Source organism: Scaptodrosophila lebanonensis, unplaced genomic scaffold, assembly GCF_003285725.1.
Source record: "Scaptodrosophila lebanonensis strain 11010-0011.00,11010-0021.00 unplaced genomic scaffold, SlebRS2 tig00001412-arrow-pilon, whole genome shotgun sequence".
Lineage (NCBI taxonomy): Eukaryota > Metazoa > Arthropoda > Insecta > Diptera > Drosophilidae > Scaptodrosophila > Scaptodrosophila lebanonensis.
Genome location: NW_022060739.1, coordinates 12426894 through 12447551, shown reverse-complemented (window position 1 = coordinate 12447551; position 20658 = coordinate 12426894). Strand labels below are relative to the sequence as shown.

The window sequence follows — 20658 nt, the reverse complement described above, 5'->3', positions numbered from 1 at the left end:
CCAGCGAGCTCGTCAAGAGCACTCTCATTCACATACATACAATCAACAGGCACACACTCGTATACTTCATGCCATACATAGCCGCAAGTCGCCAGCAGGTTAAGAGAAGAGAAGGGGACAAGGGACCAACCGGGACCATAAGTGTGCGCTGCTGTATGGTGCTGTGCTGTATATATGGTCCATTTTCAGGTAGCAGATTGACTTTTCGCCAAGGCATATATTAAACAAAAGTCGCTTTAGAAGTGGTATTCATCCATCACCTGTTGCTTTGTTTGGTGCGCTGGTACCGTCGATCGGTGCGCTTTCATTGTTTTAGTTCCCTTTAATGCTGTTCGTTATTATTATTTTTGCTCTTCTCTTCTTTTTTGCAGTACATTAAAGCGATCGTAAATAAGCATTTACTTCGGATGCTTTGAATGAAATAATAAGACACTCTCAATTACTACAAAAAACGAGAAAAAATAACAATCTCCCTCTTGAAACACTTGCTCAACTCGTTTTCTCTCTCTCTCTATCTCTGGGCGGCAGCCGGTATACGCGGTTATTGTTGTTGTTTTTTTTTCTTTTCGATTGAGACAAACTCAGGGTAACTTTTTACGTCTTGCCCAAAACAGGTGAAATGACCTGTTTTATCGTGCTACTATATCCCATTCATGAACGACCATAATCATTTTTCTCAAGACGCTAGGCATTGTGACATCGCCTACAAAGCCATTGAGTAAAAAAGTTCAAGAATTGTTGGTCGGCCTCAGTCTCAGTGTCTTTGCATCTCGCTCGGAGTCATCCACGCGAGTGAGTCGAACACTAAGCTCCGCCCAATTTCTTACCTTTGAGCTCACGTTCGAGACGACACTTTTTTTGTTTTACTTTGATACACTTACAACATCTACATGCATACATCATATATGTACATACATACATACATGCATATACATATGTGTGCACCAATTATGCAGAAATACCCTAAATGAATTTCTTCGGCTTCGGTGGCGGACCCGTTTAATGGATATTTTGTATTAATATTATGAAAATAATATTGTGATTAAATGTTGAGAATTACTAAAATAATATTTGTAGAATTATTGCAAGCTTTGAGGTTTAAATATTCACTATACACTATATTTACGGAAAAAGAATCATTGTTTCTCTTTAGCGACAAATATTCTCGAACAAATGATTTTACTAAGATTTATACATTTTTTGCTAATGTTAATACTTGTTATGTTATAAGTTCATGTGGTTAATTTAATATTTTAATATTTACGAGAATATTCGTGGCTTGTGACATAGTTTGGCAAATCTATCGTTAAAGAATTTCGACATCTTTCCTTTTATAAAGACAAAAACATAGTAATATCTTTGTGCGATATACCCATATGTCGGTATTTTTAAGGTTCAGGGTATTAATACATAATAAGTAAGCAACCAATACCACTTGTCATACAAAACTCGTCGGCCAAATGCGAAATGGTCTCAAATAGAACCGCAGGCACCCTTATGGTCGATGCCATGTATTAAGGGTTTTCACCTGCTATCAATTTGAAGCGTGGCTCTGAAACCAATGCAGGTATTGGCTCACAGAAAACAAGTACGTGCTGACCTGCTGAGCAACAGTGTCTTGCCTCGAAAACCCAACAGAGACCGAAGAATGCCTTCTGTTGTGTGTGTTGGCAGATGAACTCTAAGGGTTACTTGTTGTGGCCGTCGTTGCACGTCATTATAAGTTAACAGGTGCAAAGGACATACATATGTACATATGTCTATACCTACCTATATTTGGCGGGAATTCAAATCACATATGCTGCCACATGAACTGTTTTCGATCCTACCAGAAATATTTAAGAAATGGACAGGAAAATATGAACATTTATTTTAGAGGCAAGTACAATTTAATAAATACAAGTACAAGGTCCGATTTCTCAGAATACTAGAGTCGTAACAGTTCCGTAGAACAGTGCCCGACATTTTCCTTAGCTATTATGAAAATTGGTTTGGGAGGAAATCAAAAAATAAAATAAACTCGTGTTGTCTGGATATTAGAAGAGGCTACTTGCCAAATTTGAATGTGGGCCCAACCGTCTCCGAAATCCATGCGTTTATCCAAACAGACGGACATGGTTATATCGATTCGTCTCATCATGTTGATTAGGAGTATATATAGTATATATGGGGTCGGAGATGCTTTCATCCTCCTGTTAGATACTTTACATAAACCTAATATTTCCGCTCGGGTACACAGTATAATAAAAAATACAAAAGCTTTGAATATTTAAGTAAAGAGGAGAGTCGAACAGACAGGGTTTGGGAAAGCTTTGTACTTATATTCATATGTATTTATATAAATCAAATACACATGAAAGTAATACATCTTTGTATAAAACAGTTTATCGTGGCAATTTTGGCAAGATTGGCAATCATTGCACAGCCTTAACGGCAAAGACTAGAAAGCTGAACTGTAATTGTGCTTGGCGCATGAGTTTTTCGAGTTTTCCTGTTGAACATATGTACATATAGTACATATGTATATGTAAATATGGAAAAGTTCATTGCTTTCAATCATTATATAAAGCTCACAAATCTTTTCAACGATATCTGTGCAGTTTTGACACAAATTGTTATAAGTACTATATATAGCTCATATACAATGAATTCATTTTTTAAATATTTAAAGCACCGCCCTCCTCCGTCCTTCTCAAACTAAATAAAATTTGGTTTTTAAACTAATATTAGTCTAGTATTAGCTGCAATATTAGTTTATTAATCAGATTTCAAGTACCGCTCTCCTTCACGCTTCTTTTACTACTAAGCACTTTATTGAAGCCACTTTGGAATTTATAAAATCAAATTTCAAAAACCGTGCTTTTCATACACTTAGCCAAAACCACTTTTTACATATTTAAAAATTAAAGTTCAAGTACAGCTCTCCTCCGCGATTCTCATACTAAGCACTTAACCAAAGGCACTTTTTTAATATTTAAAAATTAAAATTCAAGTACCGCTCTCCTCCGCGCTTCTCATACTAGGCACTTAACCGAAGCCTTTTTTGTTTATTTAAGAATTAATGTTCAAGCGCCGCTTTCCTTCACGCTGCTCAGATTAAGAACTTGGGCACTTTAATACGTCGATTTAATGCAATGTGTATCAGATTGTCTTTAATCTCGATCTTCCACCTTTTAATTACCGCATAATATTCCAATAATAATAATATTCCATAATATTCTTTCGATCCTATCAAGGGGCAATGAAGGCAATGAAGTGAATTACCGGCGGCATAATTATTTAAAACGGTGACACTTCGATTAACTAACAAGCAATTTGATAGGACATTGATGGAATGATCCCCTTAGGACACTTTAAGTAAATAAAATAATGAGTAAATAGAATTTGGTTCACACACATATTTGGATGCTTCACGGATTAATTAAGCGGAGTTTAGAAGGCAGTCCAAAGATATGCATTTTAATTATTTATTGAAAGCACTATTATAAACTAATCATATTTAAATATATACATATATATATAATATTTTAATCTAGCTTAAGATTATATATATATATATATATATTATATATATAGTATATATATATATATATATACTATATATATATAACGTATTTTATTTGTGAATTCAATCGCTACAGAACTTCATTTGTTGTTTGTATTTAAAAACTGAAGCACTACATTGCTCACATAAAATGAACTATGTTCTATAAATATATATACATATGTATATAAGTAAAGCACATACATAAGTTTATATGTATTTACAAATTATAGGCAAGCATTTGCCAGTAGACGGAATAAAAAAAGTCGAACGATCAACGAGAATGATCGTTTCCGTTCTTGACTCGGATAATAACACGTTGCTTGCTATAAAATTGAAAGTACAGCGCTACTGTATACGTGCATCATGATGGGTCGCCCCTCCCCGCAACCCGCACACTGCTACTGGTATCTGCATCTACTCGTACTGACCGACCAAGTATCTGCAGCATTTCACGCGTTAAATAAATATTGCTACCTGGAGGCTTCTGCAGGTAGTATGTATGTACGGGCAGCTTCCTCTCAAATGAAGTTAGTTTTCGGCACAGCCTCCGCACAGTGGTGGGGTTCGCCGGAAATGGCGGCAAAAATACACACACATATATACGAATTAATGTGAAGATTAATTTTTTAAAAACGCAACTCTTTTTAAAAAATATTATTTCCTCATCCAAAGAACCAGATTCTTATTCTTGATTAAGAATTGATGCAGTAATATTATACATAATCCATTCGCTTTTAGTATAAGCAAATAAGTCTTTTATTGACTTTTAAATCATCTCGATTCTATGACACTTTTATAATATACTTGTGCATAGTGGTCTCCTGTTCTGATCGTTGCAGCAATTTGGAGCTTTGGCGCAACGTTTCAAATTGAGGGCGGAGTAATGATTAAAACAGACAGACAGAAAGACATCGCTATATGGATTCATACCTCCACACCAAAAACCATATACTCGTACACACCACACAGATAACTATCGAACATACAACACAACAAATCTGCAATTCAAAAACTGCGTCTAGTATGAATTATGAAAATAGCTTGTCTTTGCTCACCGCTTCAAAGACTGTACAAACTACATACATGTTTTTTTATATTTTTATTCATTTCTAAAATTCAGTTTTAATCTTTTTAATTCGTTGTATGACAATTGATTAGAAAACTAGATAGCCAATTTATACGAGTAGTATTATTAATTCATTGTGTAGAAAACAGTCAGTAAGAAATAGGTGATTTTTATACTACAAGTACTTAACTCATCCTTTCCACGAACTAGCTAAATGGCTAGTCTAGTGCTTAGTGCAGTGTCATAGGGACTGGCTGACTCGCAAGATTGCTAAGATATGAAATGTAGCTATGATTAAAGGATGTGTCTGGAGCGGCAGTCTGGTGTTCACACCAATGTGGGTAATACCATATATTAAGGCAGAGGTTTGTTCTGGCCGATGATAACTGTAGCATGCCAGTTTCTGTGCTTTGTCCGTTTCATGTAAGCAACAAATTGCACTCCCTGCGGCGAGAAAGAAAATTTGTTGACTGCCGACTACCTTTTCAGTGCAGAAGCAGCTACTTTAAAATTTCTGCTGCCCGGCATCCGCATTTGTACCTTACAACTACAGCGTTCTACTTGCCGTCGAGATAAAATGCAATCAACTTACGATATTCTGTAAGGTTGAAAAATAAAAGTCTTAAAAATGGCCTGCGCTTGGTAGTGAACTACTCAAGATTTTGATTCTGGTTGGAGTGGATAAAAGACAACATATACTACACTCATGCCTATCGGCAGGCAAGCTTGTTTATACAGACATGCTGGCCCGGCCCGGCCCGGCTCGGCCCGACACCGTCCGGCCCCTGCCGTTCGTTGCTATGCCTGAGCTTGAGCCCCGAGGTATTTCTTGAACATTTGGTGCGTTCGGTCGGTCCCCAAACAACCGTCCCGTCCGCTCGTTTGCTGCTGCTCTTAATCAACGACAACTTCCGCTTGAACCTGCTATTGATGGACTGCGTAATAAACCAGCCGCCGGACAGCGAAATGGGCAGGTTTGGCAACTACCTTATTTTCATACTGCACAGAAGAATGCAGGTTGATTGACGGCTATTAAATTTTAATTATATTTTTATAAAAAGAACTCTTCACATACGATACGACTAATATCTTTACATACACATATGGTATGTGTGCATATAATCTTATTTTTAATTAAACTGATAAAAAGCGTTTCTTATATTTTACCAGATTTGGACACGTGTTGACTTCAGCGTTGTTCTTGATTCCTTTGGCGGTATAAGTCGTCACTTATATAAATAATTGCATATAGGAGTATATTAGTAGATAAAGTAGCTTGAAACGATGATCAAATTTATAGCAATCCATCAGTCAGGTAAATCGTTTTCCAAAGAGCCGACTAAGGCCCTAATTTAAACAGTATAAAACTTAACTAAAGCCATTGTAAGCTCAAAAATGTAAATACCGCTTTCCGCGCTTCTCTTACTAAGCACTTAACCTAAGCCAATTTTAAATATTTTAGAATTAAAGTTTTGCGATTCACATACTAAGAAATTAAAATAACACTCTCCTCCGCGCTTCTCATACTAAGCACTTATCTGAAGCCACTTTTAAATGTTTGATAAAGTTTCTTATACGAAAAACCTTACTAAAGCCGCTGGAAGCTTCATAATTGGTTTAAAAATCAAATTTCAAATACCGACGCCACTTTTGAATATTAAAAAATGTAAGTTTAAGCAGCCCTCTTCTCAACCTTTATTGAAATTCGGCCTTAATATCGAGTGTTGAAAATAAAATAAATTTAATAAATGACAAAAATTTTAAATTTGAACTAGGTTTAAGCGTTCTTTAGGCAAAACTCCGAAACATCCATGCTAATAAAACCTGCCGTATAAATTCAAATTTTATGATCGTACTGAAATATAACAGGACCATGGAATACATTCTATTAACTGCCGAAAGCACCAACACATACAAAATAATTTTTATCGTTTTATATAACAGATTCCGTATAGGCGAGGAATAGTTTTTCGGAATAGTAGTTTTTCATGTCAAAACCCTAAAGGGTTTGAATATAAAAAGTAAATAAAATACAATTTATTTTAGTTTTTTAGAAGATTTTTTTATTTAAATAAAAATATTGGGATATACATTTAATACTAAGGAAACATTTTTTTGAGAATTTCTTAACGTTGAACATTTTTGAAATAATAACATCATACCAAATAATTATAAGCAAATATATAAACAATTTTCGATCTTGCCACCGATATCATAAATAATGAATGAATATCCAACAGTTTTTTATAACAGACTTAACTCTACAAATTTGAAAAAGCTAGTTCTGACATTTTTAGAGGATGCGTTAATTGTAAAATCAGTTTCAGAATTACTAGGGTGGAATTTGTTATTTTTTTTCTTCAGCAATAGTGCTTGTTTACTTTTAAAAACAATTTTTTTTACTGAAATAGGAAGTAAATAAAAGGTTTAATGCCGGCCGTAAGGTATTCCTGAAACAGTATTTCCGGTCAATTCCTCATTTCTACAAGTTTTGCGGAACACCCTTTATGGAGTACATTATTTAGGACATTTGAAATATGTTTGGAGCTATTAAATAACCCCCTTTTTGCTTACTACTTGATTTCCGTATAAATAGAAACGAATCAAATATTTTAAAATAATTTTTACAATATTTATTCCGATATCATAACATAAAATTGAAAAAATATAATTTGGACAGTTTTTAAGATGCTCTCGCTTGCCCACCTTATCACGCTTTCAACCATGTATGCATTGTTAATACGAAAATGCAAACGGTGGGGAACACCTGGGCAGCTGCTGACACCATTATCTGTTCAATTGGTTAGCGACTATTTATTTTATTGACCCCAAATGGTGGATAGATCCCATACTTTAATTAGACGGTCCTGGCCCACAGTCAGCAGTAGTTTTCGCTCCTCATCTAGGTCCATATATACGATGGAATGTTTAGCGTCATGAAATGATGCTAGAGATGGACGCTCCACTGTTTGAAGTTGTTTATAACAAAGATCACAACAGCGAACGTCAAACTCGAATCCCATAATTGGTATATTTATGCGGTTGGTCGAACAATTGTCGCAAACGGCTTTGCCACAATGACGACAATGGTGCTGTCGAATTCCTACAATTCTGGTTAGAAACAAACATATATAGTCATAATTCAATATTACACACCCAGTTGTTTTTGATCCATCATTGAACGGAAGTTCCAAAAGAATGGTCGCGAACACAACTGACAGTTGTTGTTTTCTATCCAGCCCGGCACTTCTTTCCGCATAGCGTTCATCTCCCAAAATACCACCACGGAGTCCTCGCCGCAACTTATCAATTGTTGAGTGTGGTTGGCATAGGCAAGTGCCGAAACTTTGTTACTAGAAGAATATATACATATAAGACTTAATAGAGCTTTAAATATTTAAACTCTGAGTGTACCTACTTGTGGCCCTGTAGTTCATAAATGGTCCCGCGTTTGCCTCCAACATCCCAAACGATTACTGACTGGTCACACGAGCCGCTAAATAGCAACTGGGGACCCTCGACCCATATTAAGCAGCGGATTCCGGCTGTAAGAGGGGAATAGTTTTAAAACGCACTTGATCGCTGTTTTTATTTACTACATGTGTGTCCTTTAAAAGTCGTAATTAGCTGAGAGCCTTGCACATCACATCGTAGCATTATAATCTGGCCCGCTTGATCGCCAATAAAAGCATATTTAGCCAATGCGTCGAATCTGGGTAGCTTTAAAATTTTAATAATAAAAAATTACCGGTGTTTTCATTGATACTTACTGAAGTGCTGTGCAAGGAGTTTCAAAGCTGTATCCGCCAACTCGTCTAGTTGTGTTGGTACAATGATACGCAAACTGCTTATCCTTCCCTGCAGATAATATCCAGTTGTGGGCTTTTGAGAAAATTACGGCTATAACGCGGGCTTGGTGTGATAAATAGTCCCGAACAAATGACAAACGATTGCAATCCTCAGATAGTGTGTATAGCGTTACTGTCCCATTGTCCTGTCCAACGTACAGCTGTCTCGTCTCCGAAACATACTCAATTGCCGTGCAACCCGATGGCATGTACTGGCAAATGCTTGGCCAATACTGTCCAGAGTCCCGCTTAAGCCATACACGAACAGTTCTATTAAATAACAATAGATCGTAAAGTGTAGATAATATGTATGCAGTAAAGCAAATACAATTGTGGGCGTAGCAATTAGAACAGAAATACTGTTGGGTACAAATATATAAAAACAGAAATACGGGTGAGTGCAAATTTGTAATTTCTCAGCAACTCTTGTATGTACTTTTGTAGAAAATGTGCTTTACTTCGCACTAATGATCGTTCGATCTGATGAACGAAACTTCTTGTATATCACTGGATTTATTTCGCAAGTGGATTAAAGTTTTCGACCGAGGAGTGCGCTCTGCTTCTTACATTCAGGGTAATAATTGAAAATTTAAACAATATGTTTACACTTTCAACGAATTTGTGAAGAGCGAGGAACCTTTGTTTTGCATAAGTGCTAAACACAATACAAGTATATGTATGTATGCACATACATAATATAAGCGATATCGGGCAAAGTGATAAAAACTCAATAAAGAAGAGCCACAAGCTCCTATGAACTTAAAAGAAATTGACAAAAAAATAACGTAACGTATATAAAGACACGCATTTGATAGACTTATTTCTTATTTTTTTTATTTTAGCAGTACATTGATATGTTGAAATATGTGTGTACAATAGGCTTAACAATATAACATAATACATAAGTATACCTCATTCAAATACTGAACGATAACATCCTTCAAGTATTCATAAAAGAATACATTTGTTTATTAAACTGCTTATGTATGTTGGAGTAATACGTATACAATAAGAGATAGTTAGTAACACAAGAAAAACTGCTACTATCTGGCAAGTTCGACCGAGTTATACCCTTTTCCAAAGAAAAAAGAACTTTGCCATTATTATTTGTACATACTTATATCTTTGGCGCACATAGTAGCAGAGAAACAAATGAACCAAAAACATGTTAACTAGTGTTATCTAGAAATACATATATGAGTTATGGGGTCAGATCTACTTCATTCTGCCTACATTTGCAAAATCCTAAAATACCCATTAACAAAGTAAAAATTACGCAGCATTTCCTGTTTTTTCTGATAATTATTACTGGTTCATATGTGTTAGTCAGTCTTTTGGCTGCCTTCTACAATTCCGAAAAGCGGGCCTGCATACTATTCTTCTGGCGTAATCGCAAATGTTTTTATTTTCACATACGAGTAATTCACAAGTCTGCTTGTTTATATTGTCAAAGTCAAATAAACAAAAGTTGCGCCCTTTCCGAGTGTGTATACCCAAAGCACTTCATCCTAATGTGCAACAAAATGAGACAGTAAGCAGGGACAAATTCAATATACTTAATTTGAATTCGTTTAAATTGGTTACAATAAGCCGGCATAGCTGACTTTGTACAATCTACTGTATTTTCTATGCATTACAAATATTAGAGTAAAAAAGGTAAATAAATGTATATATGTATATGTGTATAAGTAATTATATAGGCTTTGGTGCGATATAACATAACACCGAGTTTTTATCTCAAATCATAGAGGTACGGAAAACAGTTGTACTTACTTGTCGTCGGAAACGCTAATCACACCATCTTCCCCTGGAATTAAAATTGCAGCATTTACATCGTCGGCACTTCCCTCTAATTTGCCAAGTAGTTCTGGTTTCTTTGCACTGAATTTATCATTATTGGTACGTTGCGCTGGTTTTATTTCGGCAGCCATAATCAAATTGTGTTAGGTCTTGGTAACTCCAAAACAACTCCCCTTTTTATTTTCTCACAAGAAAAACCAATCTTTTCCAGCCCGAACTAGGGATGTGCGAACCGAACATATCTAGATATATCGATCAACGGAAGGTATTGCACGTTCTATTCCGCTATTCCGTGAATCTATGCATTTTAGTAGCTTAGCTGTCGGGATCAAACTTTGCCGAAGTTGTTTTTACCAAAACATTATTTACATATGTATAAATTATCGTTTTATATTTATCTTTATACTTAAATTTGACTTTATATCTGATCTATCGATAGTGAGTGCATCGATGTATACTATCGATTCCACAGCCGATAGCTTTACAACTCTGTAAATAAAGTATTTCTATTTATTTTGTTTGGTGAAAATACATTAGGCTAATGGATTTGGATATTACAAAATCGTAGAACCATATGGAAGACTGTTAAATATATTTCCCAACGACATTTGTACGTTCATAAACGCAAGACAGATTGATTTAATAATCAAGCAAGACAAACAATATACACAATATAAAGCAACGTAAGAAAATGTTTTTTGCACGCTGATTGTTATAATATATGAATACATTGCGCGCTGACCTACTAATGATTTTGTTAATTACTGTTTTAGTGTTAATCACTTCTGTATAGGTACTTCATGTACCCAACGCATTTAGCCAAGAATAAAGGAAATTATGTACAACGCCGACTGTATTCCTATCAAAGACATTAAGCCGGGACTTAAAAACATCAATGTCATATTTATTGTGCTAGAAGTGGGCGTAGCCACCTTAACCAAGGAGAATCGAGAGGTACGCAATTTTAAGGTGGGTGATCCCACTGCCAGCATAAATGTCTCAATTTGGGATGAGCCTGGCAAGCTAATCGCACCCGGAGACATTGTGAGGTTGACAAAGGGATATGCCTCCATCTGGCGTCACTGCCTAACATTATACTCAGGGAAAAATGGCGAGGTCTTCAAAATTGGAGAGTTCTGCATGATCTTCAACGAGCAGTTGAACATGAGCGAGAAGCGTGTTGAACAGCCAACGCCTCCACCAGCTGTTATGGCACAGCCGGTAGTCCCAGCCGGTGTCGTAGTTCCTGCTCCTGTACAGCCCGTGCCGGTGACAACAGCACCGGTAGTAGCGCCTATCACACCACAGACTACCAAGCAAGGCACTCGAGGAGGACGGGCTGGAGCCGGACGTGGAGGAGCACTTAAGGCAGAGCGACGTTAAAGGATGTACGCATTTCCAAATAGTGTATTATTTAGAAAGCAGATGAGCTACACACCTATTAAGTTATGTGACACAATTTGTAGCAATTCGAATTAAGTGGTATTTGTCAAACATTCACGTCTCAATTATTTAGCAAAATAAATGCATATTGCTGTTTTGTATTAAAACTAATATCCCTTCTTGTATTTACAGTGTACATATTAGTGAAGAGTTTTTAAGAAGTATAGAAATAAATACAAGTCGATAAATCTTTTCATCGATAACTAATTTTGGAATATTTCCGATAGTTTCGGGCGTTTATGAAGGTGTTTATAGAACAAAGGCCAATTAAATACTAGTTTGCTCGTATCATGATTATATTGGCTTTGTATTTAATCTAGCAAACTTTGAAGCCCAAAACTTGCATAGTTTAATTAGGTGCCAATTCGATTAGTACTAACAAAAAATACGGTATTAATCGACAGTCTGTTTAGAGTGATAAATGGAAAACTGTTTACGGAACAGTGACTGGCAATTGTCATAGAATAAGAGACAAGGTGTTTCTGGGCAAAGTCAATAAAAGAATAGTTCATATACATAAATGTCTGTATCCTCAAGTGCAATATAAATAAATAATTCACGATATTTTAATGTGTGCCATTGTATTATTATTTAATTGTTCCCCAACATTTTTAATCAAACCGAAATTTCTTTTATGGACTTCAATTAAAAAAATCGATTTTTCACATATCCGAACTCGAGGGTGGTAATAATTCAATAAAACGGTATGTGATTGTAACGAGCCCTTTTTTCATAACATACAGTATATATATTTGAAATGAAAGTGCATCACTGTTTCAAGATGTGTATATTTCATATAAACATATACCGACATATACTTGAATGTATGTTTATACATGTATATTTAATTGTATCTTGGCTTATAGTTTGGTCCACTTATGTATGTACACATACATATGTACATACATAACCTGTATGTATACGTAGTCTTACAATTACACGAGCGGTTTTTTGCAAGTTTTTCTTTCGGCAAGAGTTGTAGAAACGCTAGTTCGTTCTTATGCCTGCTAAAAACTCCAAATGTAAATGCTAAATGTAAACTTTTGCAGTTGCTATTAAATATAATTCCAAAAATATGTACATACATATGTAGTTACATATGTTTATATGTATGTAGATACATACATATATTCATATGTATGTACAAACATGTACATGTTACATATTTACGTGCATGTATATGTCCATACGTATATTTTTACATATGTACGTATGTATCTAAAACATTTCTTCAATACATACAGACACATGCATATGTATACAACCGAAACAATAAGTACTACTGCTAGCGAACTCTGTATTTTCGTATTATTATTCTTGCAAGAATATATAAAAGATAATATGTAACAATCAGTCAGCACGAAACACTACTAATAATAGTACCTTGGTCCTGGTCCTTTCATTTGGCCATGCTGATCAACAATATATTTCTGTACATCTATGTGTACATATGCATGTTTACTTCTTTGTGGGGTCTGTTACGCCTCTCTCTTGGCGGTAAACATATTCTTAACTATCTCTACAAGTAAGGCGCTTTTAACCTTTGGTTTCAATACTTTCACGCTGTTATTGCCGTATCGAGAAGGATTGCCTCACCTTCTATTTTCCATTGTTATTATTTATATGTTTCGACTATGGCTACTCTTTTTTTTTTTTTTTGTATGTATTATAAAAACACTTCAAATTTTCATTTTCTTATTCATTTAATCAAAAAAACATTTTGTTTAGATAAATATGTTCTTTTCATACTAAAAACAGAAGAACATTTAACAAAATGGCTGGCCAGCAACAACACTATACCGTTGAGGTCGGCGACACCAATTTTACGATACTCAATCGGTATATAAATTTAAGACCCATCGGGTCGGGAGCTCAAGGAATAGTTTGGTAAGTAAAGAATGAATAAAATGTATATTTCGTAAAATATATTAAACACCGTGCAGCATAGTATGTTCCAGCACAATTATTTATTTATTGCAAATAACACACTTAATAGAATATATGTACATATGTATATCCTATATGTATTTAAAAGAAAATAACAAAATTAGTGAACTGAGATAGTTATCTTAATATAATAGGAAACTACTGTTTGAAACCTTCAAGTAATCATTCGCCTTTGTTTAATTTAAAATTACAAACTCCTTTATGATAATACATATTTAATGCCTTTCTCACAAAAACCTATACATTTAAATTTTTTTTAGTGCTGCCTATGACACAGCTACTGAACAGAATGTGGCCATTAAGAAGTTATCTCGACCATTCCAAAATGTGACCCATGCTAAAAGAGCTTATAGGGAATTTAAGCTAATGAAACTTGTAAATCATAAAAATGTAAGTATAAAATTGTATACATATTCATTTATGATATTCAGAGTATTGGACAGTACCATTAAATAATGAAAAATTATTGAAGTTGCGAATAAGTGTTCAATGGAGATAAATTAATAACATTTGTCATTGAAAATATAAGTTTAATGTTTTGATTATATTTTGTTTTCAATCCTTTAAAAATCCTTTTTTAATAATTAAGTACTCTCACAATTTCAGATTATTGGTTTATTGAACGCTTTTACGCCTCAGCGTAATTTGGAGGAGTTTCAGGATGTATATCTTGTAATGGAATTAATGGACGCTAATCTTTGTCAAGTCATTCAAATGGATTTAGATCACGACAGAATGTCTTATTTGCTTTATCAAATGCTGTGTGGAATAAAACATTTGCATTCCGCGGGAATTATACACAGAGTAAAGTATCTAACCCATATATGTACATACAAATATATTAGGGTCGTAAGCTTTAGCTTAAGTTGGAGATGTCCTACGAATCGATTATTAATTATTGCTGAACACTTAATTTAAATTGAATTAATTTTACACAAACATTTTTAAGTCAACATTATTATTGAATTTTTTGGGTTTGTAGTGAAGGTTCGAATTCTAATTGATAATTTTTTCTTAATTCCTATAAACATATTCAGTTTAGGGTTTAAAGGTGCTAAAAACAGCATGTTTATTCCTTTCCCTGAATACTTAAACTTGCAAAGTAATCGAGCTGTGGCAATGCCCTGTGTTCTGGAATATAGTATTCAATATTCAACTTCTGATTTATTGATTTACCTATTTCTGTTTGGATATTATTTTTACAGGATTTAAAACCATCCAACATAGTAGTTAAGGCAGACTGCACATTGAAAATTCTAGACTTTGGTCTGGCGCGTACGGCTGGCACAACTTTCATGATGACCCCTTATGTGGTAACTCGTTATTACAGAGCACCTGAGGTAATTTTAGGTATGGGATACACTGAAAATGTTGACATTTGGTCAGTTGGATGTATAATGGGCGAAATGATAAGGGGTGGAGTCCTTTTCCCTGGAAGTGATCATATTGATCAGTGGAATAAGATTATAGGTAGGTGTGCTCATTAAAACTGCGATTTTAGAGCCAAGATAAACTGTTTTTTTTTTTTGTATATTCGTAGAACAATTGGGCACTCCGTCCCCATCGTTTATGCAACGCTTGCAACCAACTGTGCGAAACTATGTTGAAAACCGACCAAGGTACACTGGATATTCCTTCGATAGACTTTTTCCCGATGCCCTATTTCCTAATGATAATAATCAGAACAGTCGAAGAAAAGCTTCAGAGGCCAGGGACCTACTGAGTAAAATGCTAGTTATTGACCCAGAGCAAAGGATCTCTGTTGATAAAGCTTTAAAGCACGAATACATAAACGTTTGGTATGATGCTGAAGAAGTTGATGCTGTAAGTATTCTATGCCTTGATTACATTGAAAATTTATTACATTTACAATCTATAAACTTAAGAATGTAACCCTTAAACAAATTGGGGGTAACAAAAATACCCCTTTTAACGCTCATTTTATCCATTCATTTTTATTAAGGTTAATTTTAATTGGGATAATCTATTGCAGCCTGCCCCGGAGCCATACGATCACAGTGTCGATGAGAGGGAGCACACTGTGGAGCAATGGAAGGAACTTATTTATGAAGAGGTTATGGATTACGAAGCACACAATAATAGAACACGATAGAAGAGTAAGAGTAATTCCTCAGCGTAATGTGTATGCTATAGTTTATCAGCAATGCTTAATGTATAATATATAAAACTTACTTATGATAAACTACTATAAATACATAATTGTATTGAAACATATATTAAATTCTCTAAAACACGTTTGTTTATGTGTCGTTTTATAATGCTTTTACTTTAAGGACTCAAATTCTCAGCTGTTTCCGTGCCATTTATTCATTCTTACTTTTATGACACGAAAATGTGGAGGTCATGTTGGTTGGAAGACATATTGGTTTTTATTTGTATTAAACTTAAAGCTATTTAAATAGCTGACTGTGCGACAAAAGATATTATGACATGAAAATACTCAATTGTAAACCAGAGCCCCAGTACTTGAAAGATATAAAAATGTTCTGATTTTATTTGGGGGTACAAATATTGGCGAAAACTATTGCGATGGAGTTAACTAAAGGTTTGTTTCTAATACGAAAACAAAGGAATATGAACCAGTGAAAGAAAAACAAATATTCTATCAGCTTGCAAACAAATTGTTGTAGGTAAATTATATGTATGTATGTAGCTAAAAACTAAAGTTGTACGTTTATACAAACTACTTAAAAACTATAGTACCGCAAATACATACATATGTATGTATGTGGAGTGGCTTATAATGCGGGTAATACTTTGTCATAGGGTTGCTAAGAGATTTAGAATTAAAACGATTGGGAAAATTTTGGAAGTGCATACAAATTCTCCTGTTATAATATAAACAAAAAAAACTTTAATGCTACTAATGATTACAAACAAATCAAAGCAAGCAAAACCACCAACAATTATTATTATAAATGATTACAAAAGGTGACTATCGAAAACATTTTACAAAGCACATTCGATAGGTTATTTTGATTGGCAACGTGGTAGCGGGTTTGGTATTTTAATTATTTACTTGCGGTTTTGCTGGAATAAAGCAAAGAACATTGTCAAAAATTATTTTATCTTTAAAAATATAAAAACTACATTTCTTTGGTCTTTCAGGCTCAATGAACATTTGTATGTAGTAAAAAATTTAGGCGTAAGCAAATGGCAATTCTAAGAATACCCAAACTACATTCAATTTCATAAAAAGTTACTGGAAGTGTTAAGTACGTTTCCTTGATTAAAATTTTTCCAATGCAGTAAATTCTAAATCTCTCTGTCTGTGACTAGAACGCCTTGTTTAAATATTTTTAAGCTACAACACCTTATAACATAATCATCGAAAAGACAACCAATTGGCAGTAAAATCGCCAATATCGACAAAGGCATATTAAATAACTGCTTAGTAGCATGACAATGAAAATTCATAAAAACTGTGTAGATATCTGTCGACTGTCTGTCTGCCGGCTTTGCATTTGATTAACTTAATTGCAAAGAGAATAAATAAAATACTCTTACTCATACTTGAAAGTTGCAGCCCAAAATTAAAATCGATCAACTTACCTATCGGCCCTCGGTAATTTTTTTATCGAATTCTTCCCGCCTTTTCTTTATACATATGCGGCGTACATTTGGTGGTGGAATTCAGACACATTTTAAATTGCAGAATTTTAATAAAAATCCAAAATGCTTAAACAAAAACAAATAAAACCATCGAAACTGTTCGTTATAAAACGCGGTAAGTAAATTCTGAACTTGTATCAAAGTTTTAGAGTCTGATTGTGTGTATTTTAGATGGAAGGCAAGAGGAGGTTCATTTTGATAAAATCACCTCCAGAATCCAAAAGCTATGCTATAATTTAAATATGGATTTTGTTGACCCGGTAAGTAATGTATTTGTGGGGTTATTATTAATGTCTACCAAGTACAATAATGCAAATGAATGGATATTCATTATTCATATATACATACATACATGTGTATTAAATATGTACATACATACATATGTATGTATGCAAATATGAAATTTGTTAATCATGTTTATTTAAAGGTGTCAATTACTCTGAAAGTTATAAACGGTTTGTACTGCGGCGTAACAACTCAAGAACTAGATAGCCTTGCTGCTGAAATCGCCGCAGGCTTAACCACAAATCATGCAGACTACGCCATTTTAGCCGCCAGAATTGCAGTTTCCAATCTCCATAAGGAGACGAAAAAAGTATTTTCTGGTAAGTTCTGCTTAAGCCGGTGTACTAAAACTTATGTAAACAGCATGTACAGGCTTTAACATGCTATATAATCAGTAAATTTAAGAAAAAAGTTTAATAATATTGTTTTATCTCAGATGTTTTCGAGGATCTTTTTAAAAATATCAATAAGGAGACAAACTCTTCAGCACCTATGGTGTCAGAGTTTCATTATAATATCGTCAAAAAGAATGCGGATCGCTTAAACTCAGCTATAATTTATGATCGGGACTTTGGATACAACTATTTTGGATTTAAAACGCTTGAACGTTCATATTTATTGAAGATAAATGGGAAAATTGCTGAACGCCCACAGCATATGTTAATGCGTGTGGCCATTGGAATACATGGCGAAGATATCGATGCGGCAGTTGAAACGTACAACTTGCTTTCCGAGCGATATTTCACCCATGCTTCGCCAACACTTTTCGCGGCAGCTACAAATCGGCCGCAACTGTCGTCGTGTTTTCTTCTTACGATGGTGGCTGATTCAATTGAAGGAATATTTAAATCCGTCGAACAATGCGCAATGATATCCAAATCAGCTGGTGGAATCGGGATAAACGTTCACTGCATTCGTGCTAAAGGTACTTCGATCTGTGGAACTAATGGAACTTCAAATGGTTTGGTGCCAATGCTAAGAGTTTTTAACAACGTGGCTCGCTATGTTGACCAGGGAGGTGGAAAGCGTCCTGGTGCCTTTGCAATTTATTTAGAACCTTGGCATTCAGACGTGTTTGAATTTTTAGACTTAAAAAAAAACACTGGCAAGGAGGAAAATCGTGCCCGAGATCTTTTCTATGCTTTATGGATACCAGATCTTTTTATGAAGCGTGTTGAAGCTAATGAGGATTGGTCATTGATGTGCCCACATAAATGTCCTGGCTTACATGATGTTTGGGGAGAAGAGTTTGATAAACTCTATGTCAAATATGAACAGGAAGGCCGTGCTAATCGAACAATTAAAGCGCAATCTCTGTGGTTTGCTATAATTGAGTCTCAAGTAGAAACTGGTACTCCATATATGCTGTTCAAAGATTCCTGTAATCGCAAAAGTAATCAACAAAACGTTGGAACCATTAAATGCAGCAATTTATGTACCGAAATTGTGGAGTATTCCGCCCCTGATGAAATTGCTGTTTGCAACTTAGCTTCCATAGCCCTCAATATGTTTGTCACTCCCGAAAAAAAATACGACTTTAAAAAATTGAAAGATGTAACAAAGATTGTTACAAAAAACTTGAACAAAATAATTGATATCAACTTTTATCCTCTACCAGAGGCTAAAAAATCGAACTTAAGGCACCGTCCTATTGGAATTGGTGTTCAGGGCTTTGCCGATGCACTGATCTTAATGCGGTATCCTTACGAAAGCGATGAGGCATCTCTTCTAAACCAGCAGATTTTCGAGACAATATATTTTGGAGCGCTCGAGGCAAGTTGCGAGCTCGCACAAGAACATGGCTACTACGAAACATATGAAGGCAGCCCAGTGAGTAAAGGTATTTTACAGTATGACATGTGGAATAAAACTCCAACAGATTTATGGGACTGGAATACACTTAAAACGTCAATTAAGAAACACGGCGTTCGCAATTCTTTGCTTATTGCACCAATGCCTACAGCATCCACTGCCCAAATAATGGGTAATAATGAATCCTTCGAGCCGTACACATCTAATATTTACACCAGACGGGTGTTATCTGGTGAATTCCAAGTAGTAAATCATCACCTACTACGAGATTTGACAGAATTGGACCTATGGGATGACGACATGAAGAACCAAATAATATCAAGCCGTGGTTCTATTCAAAACATTGATTCTATTCCTCAACACGTCCGAGACTTGTACAAGACCGTATGGGAAATCTCCGTTAAATCAACAATAAAAATGGCTGCTGATAGGGGTGCTTTTATAGATCAAAGTCAGTCCTTTAATATTCACGTGGCAGAGCCCAACTATGGAAAACTGACTTCGATACATTTTTACTCATGGAAGGCTGGGCTTAAAACAGGAATGTATTACTTGCGAACAAAACCTGCTGCAAACGCTATTCAGTTTACTGTTGACAAAAGTCGCATTATTTCAAATAACGCTGAAAATGATTCAATTGTTCAAAATGTGTCATTTAAAGAAGAAAACTTATCCCCGGAAAAACTTAGCTTGGAACGTGAGCGAAAGATGGCTGAAATGGTCTGTTCTCTGGAGAATAAAGACGCCTGCATGTCATGTGGTTCTTAGATTTCATAATTTTAAACAACTATTTACTTAAACCAAATTAAACACTTGCAGTGCTTTATATTTATTTATTCAGTGTCTTTCAAACACTTGTGAAAGAATTTAATAATAAATGAAATTCTGAAACTGCTTTTAATATGTGTATGTGTACAAGATCTTTTGTAATTACAAATGTTTTTTCGATATAAATTCAGAAGACAAATTGCTGGATCCTAAACGAATCACTTAAAACAGATGAAGAACCGCTGATTCACAACTAGACAAGTCGTTTTAGAGTACTTGGGGAAAACTTATTTACAGAATGCAGAGTTTACTGCATTTATTTTATTATCATTGCAATACAATAAATGCCTCCATTTCTAAGCAAAACGAAATAATTTATTGAATATATGTATTTTCTTAAAAAACAATCCATTGAATTGTAGTATATTTGTGGTATATTTTTGCAAGGGATATTTAGTATATTGACAAGGTAACTCGGTAGCCCTAGTTGGTATTTATAAATATACATA

General features: G+C 34.8%; 4 protein-coding genes across 6 annotated transcripts; 3 read left to right on the top strand and 1 right to left on the bottom strand.

Moving 5' to 3' along the window:
- Window positions 1–7221: 7221 nt before the first annotated feature.
- Window positions 7222–10482, bottom strand: LOC115631522 (WD repeat and FYVE domain-containing protein 2). 2 transcript variants are annotated; one of them, XM_030528292.1, is made up of 6 exons: window positions 10235–10482; window positions 8384–8731; window positions 8213–8325; window positions 8032–8158; window positions 7770–7966; window positions 7222–7716 (listed from the first exon to the last, which is right to left on the bottom strand). In XM_030528292.1, exons 1-6 carry the CDS (start codon window positions 10390–10392, stop codon window positions 7433–7435), a joined length of 1227 nt encoding a protein of 408 aa, XP_030384152.1. In that variant the 5' UTR covers window positions 10393–10482; the 3' UTR covers window positions 7222–7432. The 2 variants fall into 2 exon arrangements, with proteins under 2 accessions (XP_030384152.1, XP_030384153.1); XM_030528293.1 differs by lacking the exon at window positions 10235–10482 and having other exon boundaries at window positions 8213–8333; window positions 8384–8497.
- A 314-nt stretch (window positions 10483–10796) lies between these two features.
- LOC115631660 (SOSS complex subunit B homolog) lies at window positions 10797–11815 on the top strand. Its single transcript, XM_030528475.1, has 2 exons — window positions 10797–10944; window positions 11035–11815. The coding sequence occupies exon 2, from the start codon at window positions 11099–11101 to the stop codon at window positions 11642–11644; it is 546 nt and encodes a 181-aa protein (XP_030384335.1). The 5' UTR covers window positions 10797–10944; window positions 11035–11098; the 3' UTR covers window positions 11645–11815.
- Window positions 11816–12263: 448 nt separating this feature from the next.
- Window positions 12264–15909, top strand: LOC115631132 (stress-activated protein kinase JNK). 2 transcript variants are annotated; one of them, XM_030527800.1, is made up of 7 exons: window positions 12264–12408; window positions 13463–13591; window positions 13912–14041; window positions 14258–14455; window positions 14857–15121; window positions 15192–15475; window positions 15645–15909. In XM_030527800.1, the coding sequence occupies exons 2-7, from the start codon at window positions 13479–13481 to the stop codon at window positions 15762–15764; spliced, it is 1110 nt and encodes a 369-aa protein (XP_030383660.1). In that variant the 5' UTR covers window positions 12264–12408; window positions 13463–13478; the 3' UTR covers window positions 15765–15909. The 2 variants fall into 2 exon arrangements, with proteins under 2 accessions (XP_030383660.1, XP_030383659.1); XM_030527799.1 differs by having other exon boundaries at window positions 12269–12408; window positions 13433–13591.
- A 1364-nt stretch (window positions 15910–17273) lies between these two features.
- LOC115631091 (ribonucleoside-diphosphate reductase large subunit) lies at window positions 17274–20275 on the top strand. The gene is made up of 4 exons (XM_030527739.1): window positions 17274–17399; window positions 17456–17544; window positions 17712–17889; window positions 18006–20275. Exons 1-4 carry the CDS (start codon window positions 17348–17350, stop codon window positions 20147–20149), a joined length of 2463 nt encoding a protein of 820 aa, XP_030383599.1. The 5' UTR covers window positions 17274–17347; the 3' UTR covers window positions 20150–20275.
- Window positions 20276–20658: the final 383 nt, after the last annotated feature.

Bases quoted from the DNA above. Each gene is read 5' to 3' on its own strand.
- LOC115631522 (XM_030528292.1), bottom strand. From the start codon at position 10,392: ATGGCTGCCGAAATAAAACCAGCGCAACGTACCAATAATGATAAATTC. The intron at 8,326-8,383 runs GTAAGTATCAAT...AAAGCTACCCAG, and splicing joins ACTCCTTGCACAGCACTTCA to ATTCGACGCATTGGCTAAAT. The intron at 7,717-7,769 runs GTGTGTAATATT...CCAGAATTGTAG, and splicing joins GATGGATCAAAAACAACTGG to GAATTCGACAGCACCATTGT.
- LOC115631132 (XM_030527800.1), top strand. From the start codon at position 13,479: ATGGCTGGCCAGCAACAACACTATACCGTTGAGGTCGGCGACACCAAT. The intron at 14,042-14,257 runs GTAAGTATAAAA...TCACAATTTCAG, and splicing joins AACTTGTAAATCATAAAAAT to ATTATTGGTTTATTGAACGC. The intron at 15,476-15,644 runs GTAAGTATTCTA...AATCTATTGCAG, and splicing joins ATGCTGAAGAAGTTGATGCT to CCTGCCCCGGAGCCATACGA.
- LOC115631660 (XM_030528475.1), top strand. From the start codon at position 11,099: ATGTACAACGCCGACTGTATTCCTATCAAAGACATTAAGCCGGGACTT.
- LOC115631091 (XM_030527739.1), top strand. From the start codon at position 17,348: ATGCTTAAACAAAAACAAATAAAACCATCGAAACTGTTCGTTATAAAA. The intron at 17,400-17,455 runs GTAAGTAAATTC...TGTGTATTTTAG, and splicing joins ACTGTTCGTTATAAAACGCG to ATGGAAGGCAAGAGGAGGTT. The intron at 17,890-18,005 runs GTAAGTTCTGCT...GTTTTATCTCAG, and splicing joins GACGAAAAAAGTATTTTCTG to ATGTTTTCGAGGATCTTTTT.